General features: G+C 48.3%; 1 protein-coding gene across 1 annotated transcript in view; it reads right to left on the reverse strand.

Annotated features, from left to right (window-relative positions):
- LOC104617587 (calcium-dependent secretion activator 1-like) overlaps positions 1-6190 on the reverse strand; it is a gene marked incomplete at its 3' end in the record, with an annotated part of 21426 nt that overhangs the window by 12766 nt on the left and 2470 nt on the right. The window contains exon 2 of the mRNA XM_010282943.1: positions 3132-3319. Coding sequence (XP_010281245.1) covers positions 3132-3319 — 188 coding nt within the window. The remainder of the gene's footprint in view (positions 1-3131; positions 3320-6190) is intronic.

Below are 6190 nucleotides of genomic sequence, written 5' to 3' on the forward strand. Positions count from 1 at the left end.
CCACCGAGGCGGGAGCCGGACAGGCGAGGAGGCATGGTCCCTGCGCTGACGCCTGTCATCCTGTCAGCCTTGACCTTCAGGCTGTCCTCAGCACCCGCACCGCAGCCTGCCTGCACTTCCCCGCTGACTGCGAGCGACTGTTGTCTCGCTGCCTGACCTTACGCAAACACGATACAAACAGACAGCCCACCTCAGCTCCATCACTGTCTGCTGCTAATACAGGCGATCGATAGCCACATGAAATTATCTCCCTGCTCGACCTTCCTTACCGGGTGGCATATTCTGACTGACAGCCAGCCTTATTCTGGAGAAAGCTAAACCACCCGCTTGGGTTTTCTTACTGTCTAAAAGTGAAGGAACTTCCTTTTATAAAGAAAATTGACACTTTCTCAGATTCCACAGAAAAAGAAGCCTTTGTTAGACAGAAAAATGTCTCATAACTTGAACCTTTCCCAGACCACCGTGCACAGCAATAACGACGCAATGCACGCCCCAAGGCTGCTCCAAGATGCTCCACCGGACGCTGCGCCGGCTCCAGGGCAGGCGTGCTCCCACCTTGACAAATTTTACCCAGAAAGTCTTCTGCTCTGCCATGAGCTATAGGTTTCCCAGGGAGAGCAATGAGCAATGTATGGTCGCGGCAGGTGGGAGGAAGGGACGTAGCTAAAGAGAACCCGGCTTTACACACGTCGCAACAGCCAGCAAGGACTGCATGGGGAAGCATTGGCTTTCCGTCTCCCTCTGCCAGCCAGCTCGCAAATGCACGATGCATGTGGCCTAAACAGCTTTCTGAAAAGAAATCGTGACTCTTCCGCTCAGATATTCAGATTCTGATAGTAGACACAAAGATACGGAGTCATATTTTCTCTCAGACCCCTGCAGTCCTTTTCTGTGACCTGCCGACAGCAGAGGCCAGAATCCGCACCCCGCAGTCTCGGTACCAAACCCCGCTGGCTCCCGGGCGTTACGCAGAGCCTGCCCGGGGTGAGAAAGCACAATGCAGCCCTGCAGCTCCCGTCATCCCCCGGCAACAGAGACACGGCAGCGGCCAAGAAGGAATATGAACCTTCAGCCTTTCGATGTGAAGTCAACCATCAGCTAAAGACAGCTAAGTCATAGCAAAACGAGATATTTCTTTCTTGGAATGTTTTAAACAACCAACTTGGATAGCCTGGCCGTGGCCGAGTTGCCCCTTTGGCAGCACCCAGAGGTCCCGGGCACGGCGCAGCAGCCACACGCCGCCCCGAGCGGATGTACAGGCACGGGACTGGGGTCTACACACCACACGGGTTTTAAAGCAAGACATCTTCCTGAGCCCACAACTGTCCGGCCCCATGGGGAGGGGATGGTGGGGTGTCACCATGGCCAGCACCGTCAGTTACCTCCTGCCACTGACCCCAATGAAATGGAGGCTCCAGCTCTGGCTATGCTGGACCCTGTGAAGACGCACATGGGGTAACCATGACCTGCATCCAACCTCCTCTCCATTATGGGCCAAACAGGCTTTGAGCCAGGTCTCATCCCCACAACAGCCTCCTGCTGGCATGAGCCCTGCCTGTGGAAGAGGGGCGATGGGGGCAGCCAGTGTCCCCTGCCCAGTCTCAACCCCACATGTCTCAACCCCACATGTCTCAACCCCACATGTCTCAACCCCACGTCTCAACCCTACATGTCTCAACCCTACATGTCAGCAGCCTCCTACACAGACACCTAAAAAACTCAAGGCCCTGACCCTCTATGGGACTTGGGTGCCCAAATGCCATCCAACTCCCAGGAGAGCGTACAACCCAAATGCCGGTGCTGCAGCGGGTCTCCCCGTGCCGCGGGGACCCAAACTGCCCGGTGTGCTCAGTGAGCGAGGAGCCTGGTGTCCCTACAACACACTCCTGTGCACTGCATGCTTTCGCTTACCTTTTTGGCTCTGGATTCGGCTGGGATTTGGAATCTTTCCTTTTTTTGGACTCCTTTTTGGAATCCTTTTTTGTCTCCGCTTCAGCGGCAGGGGCATGAGACACTTTGCCCCCCTCGCCTTCTGCACTTGGCTGTGACCCACCAAGTAATTCTGCCATGTGTTGGCTTTGGGGAGTGATTGAAACACGGGGGGCAAGGCCAGCAGCAAAAGTGAAAGAAACAAGAAGAAAGCATGAAAAACCTCAAAATAAAACAAAAGGAAACTGAAATGAAAGGAAACAACTGAAATCAAATAACAATTGGCAAAGAAGGTACAAACAAGCAAAAGAAAGTCAGAACTAAAAAACAAACTAAGGAAGCAAAAACTTGGTTTCCATGACAAGATGTATGAAAGTAACTGCAGAAGCAAGCGGCAGCCTCGCAAAGTGAAACCTGGGCAATGCGTGTCATAATTTGGGATGGTATTTACCAGAGGATTTATGAAAACACATAATTATTTTATAACATTCCTTTCTTCAGCAGCATATGCAGGTTAGAGAGCGGTATCTCAAAGCGTATAATGCAACTTAGCAAGAAAAAAGCAGAAGAAGAATCTGCAATAGATGCTACAGCTGTCAACAAAATAAATAGCGAAGGAAAAAGCTCAGCTCCAGTTCCTCCCACCAAAGACTGGCTACATTTGAGAGAAAGGAATGGGCTACTTCTGAAATTGGAATCGTTTTGCAACAGAGCAAGATAAAATTTTCAGTTATGTCTAAGCAATTTTCGAACTGATGTCACGCAGACTTTAAACGGGTGCCCGAGGGCTTAAAGCCCTTCTGAAGACTGAAGTTTGACGCTGCTGAAAATTTCACTGCTGCAACTTGTCAGATCCTCTGGCACAGCAATTAAATCAGCACAGTGTATCGTTTACTTCTATTTATTCAACCTGTGACAGTCACACATACTTCAACTCTATTTTGTCCAGAGCTGCATCAAGCAGGTGCCTGGGTAAGAAAGTTAAAATCCCTCATTTCTGGATCCTCTACGTGCATTTTTATTGCTTACATTAAACAAGCACCGAAACAAACAAACAAACCGACTATGCCACTAGAAGCGCTGCTGCCAAACATCCACTGTGAAAACAAATTGGGGACTGTTGTGCATTATCCAAGGAAACCTATATTTGACAAAGTCATCCCTTGCCGGCAGGGAGCTGCTAGCCAAGAAGAATTCCTTACCTGTTGCCATGAACATGTGATGCACAAAAGGCAAAGCTGTAGTGAAGTAAGGTGGGGTCAATCATAGCTCCATTTTCTGCGCGCTCTAGCAAATCTCTGAGGTAGCAGAGATGTCTGTGACAGCCTCTCACTCCATTACGTGCACAATACTCATCTAGCACAAAGACCTGGCCAGGACTAAACCAGCCCTGTTTAGAAATAAAGAGACTTGATTTTAAATATAAGTTATTAAATACAAAGGCTATCAGATTTGGAGGTGCAGTGGTCAACTGTTCTAATAAAAGAAATACAAACCCAAGGCTACGTTAAGGAAAAAGGAGAGAGGTCACTCTTAAACAATACAGTCTGTATATCATCACCCAAACACAGCACTCAGTGCAACTGTTAATAAAAACATATTATGCTACCATTAAAGGGAAACGTCCTTTAAAATGCTGAAAAGCTAGGCCAGCTCATGTCAGTGCCTAGCAAAAAAAAGAAAAAAAAGACAAAAAAGACTTACACCTTTAAGAGATGACCAAGATTTGGTTACTTAAACAGTGTGAAACAGTAATCGCATTTTAGGGATGGGATTGTATATTCGGCCAGGAGCAAGAAGACTGGTCTGGGGGAGAGGATGGAGGATTACACTGAATAATGACTCCTCTGGCATCTGGCAGGTAGGAACGTCCTGCACACAGAGGAAGGCAGCTCTGCAGTATCAGAAAGGGACGTTTCCCATCGTCTTTATTGCGCACTGCTGGCGACGCGCTCTGCCATTGCCCATCTCCGCGGCATCGAAGCAAAAGGAAGCTCTGCTCACGACCAGGTTTTCTTTACACATCCAGAAACCTCAGACTATTTCTGTCAGTCCTGAGGGCCTGGGGACACACGGCTTCTGGTGCAGTGTCCACGCTCCCGAGGAGGACGCCCTTCCCCGCGAGGGGACGGCTCCGGTGAACATCGCGGGACAGCTGAATCGGAGCGCGCCTCTGCCTTCGGGAAAGGCGCTAGCGAGAACAAGAATATTCTCGTAGATTGCTTTTCAAAATGCTGCAAAACCGTCAATATTTACATGGAAATTTGGGTGCTAAACAATTGCTAAGACGCAGCTCTGGAATGCATCAAGCTGCAAAATCTTTCATCGTTTAATTGAAAAGTTCCTGCAGCGGGCGGGAGAGTAGTTGAGGCAGAGCACTGCCCCTATAGGCAACTTCTTTGCCACCCCATCTGTTACCCCAAATGCTACATCTTAGAAACAACACTGCTGTGAAAGATTAAAATATATTTTCTACCACTCAGATGACACCAAATCTTTTCTAGATGCCAAAATAGCTGCTTTGAAAAGAGTTGAAGAAATATCAATTAAGAGCTCAAAGACATAGAGAAGGATTTGCTCATCCTTATTGGGCCAACTCCAAAACAGATTGAGAAAAGAATTAAAATAATGAGGGGAAAATGATAGATATAGGGAGTAGCTACAGTGCTGGGATCACTAGAAGTGCACATTTCAAAATGAAGCCACAGAACAATGCAGATGGGATGGCACTCTGGAAGGCTATTTTTTTGGGAGGGGTATATTTGCCTTCATTGCTTTTAATGGTATTTCTGTTTGCTTTTTGGTTGGTGGTATTATGCTTGATTCTGGATTTCTGTATGTTGCCTGTTTGTTACATCCTTGGGCCATCTCTTCACCTTGCCTTCTTCACACAAGTCTTTGGTGATCAGGCATGGTAAAAATATAGAAATACCATGACTGTTCTGCGATAGAAAGATGCACGCATTTGATTACTGGGGTAGAAATGTGGTTGAAATTGTTATATTCACCTAATACATACAAAGGACTCAGTCCTCCCTGTGTGGTGAAATCTTGGCCCTACTGACATCAGTGGGAAGGCTGGCACTAATTTCACTGGAGCTGGTATCAAGCCGAGAGTTTGGGATGAAGGAAACAGGAGGCTGGATGCAGTGATCCAGCGCAGCCCACATTACTTCCTTGCATCGGGCTCTGAGAAGTGCTGGTCCTCAGGCGGACAGAAGGAATGGGGACAACCACTCAAGACCACTGCCATGGCTCAGAGGGGAAGCCTGAGCAGAGGGTCAGAGGGTCAGTGATGGACCTCATATCATACCTCATGAGAGCATGGGCAAACAGACTACGGGTGGCGAGATCCATTGCCCAGGAGGACCAGGTGGTCTCCTTTTGCACAGCAGAGGTATGAAATAAAAATCCTGCTGCTGAATGGGCCCCCAAAAGAGCAGTAAATGCTGCTCCCCATAGCCCCAGAAAAAAATCTAAGGTTTGATGAAAGGCGGTATTCAGGCAAATGCCCCATATCTTCAGGCAGGTCCTGGCTCTTGATTAAGATTTGCCTGGTGCAACCAGATGACAACCAGCCAGTCTGGCAAACGCAGCTGCTAATGGTAATATACCAGGTGTCTCATCCCAACGCAGCTAGGTTTAGCTCGGTTTGGTCTTCCAGATGGTCTTCAAGGGCATGAGGAAGCCTAGAGGGGACATTGGGGGAAGGCCATAGAGTACAGGGAGCTCAACTGACTGTGTTCAACAAGTTGAACTGCATTGAGAAGGGGACATGTGTCCCAGCCATCAGCAGGGAGTCAATGGGAGCTTTGAAGCTGCGTAAAGCAAGGCTTGTTCAGGGCTGGTGAATCACTGGCAACTTTTCTAATGGTAAATGCAGCTTTTGAGGAAACAAGGGCTTTTGAAGGAAAATTTTCACTTTCCAGTAGCTGAATTTTCTCACCTACCATAGGTAAAACAAAAGAATTTCATTTTTGTAGCCTGCTTCATGGACCTTTTAATCTGACTACTTCACACCATCTCAGCTAAGCTGGACACTCTGGAAGATCACCTTTCCTCAGTACACGCTGTGCTGTACTAAGCACACGTGAATCCCACAAGTGCTGACACATGACGGGAAATACAGCTCCGGCAAGGACTCAGCCGCATGAGCTGGACGCTGGCAGTAGATTGGGAAGTCTTGGAAAGAGTTGAAGTGCAGTCTCAGAAGTCATGTCCAGGCAGAAAGCAATGAAGACCCATGCACGCGGGGGGTCCA

This window comes from Phaethon lepturus, unplaced genomic scaffold (genome assembly GCF_000687285.1).
Source record: "Phaethon lepturus isolate BGI_N335 unplaced genomic scaffold, ASM68728v1 scaffold28452, whole genome shotgun sequence".
NCBI classification, from domain to species: domain Eukaryota; kingdom Metazoa; phylum Chordata; class Aves; order Phaethontiformes; family Phaethontidae; genus Phaethon; species Phaethon lepturus.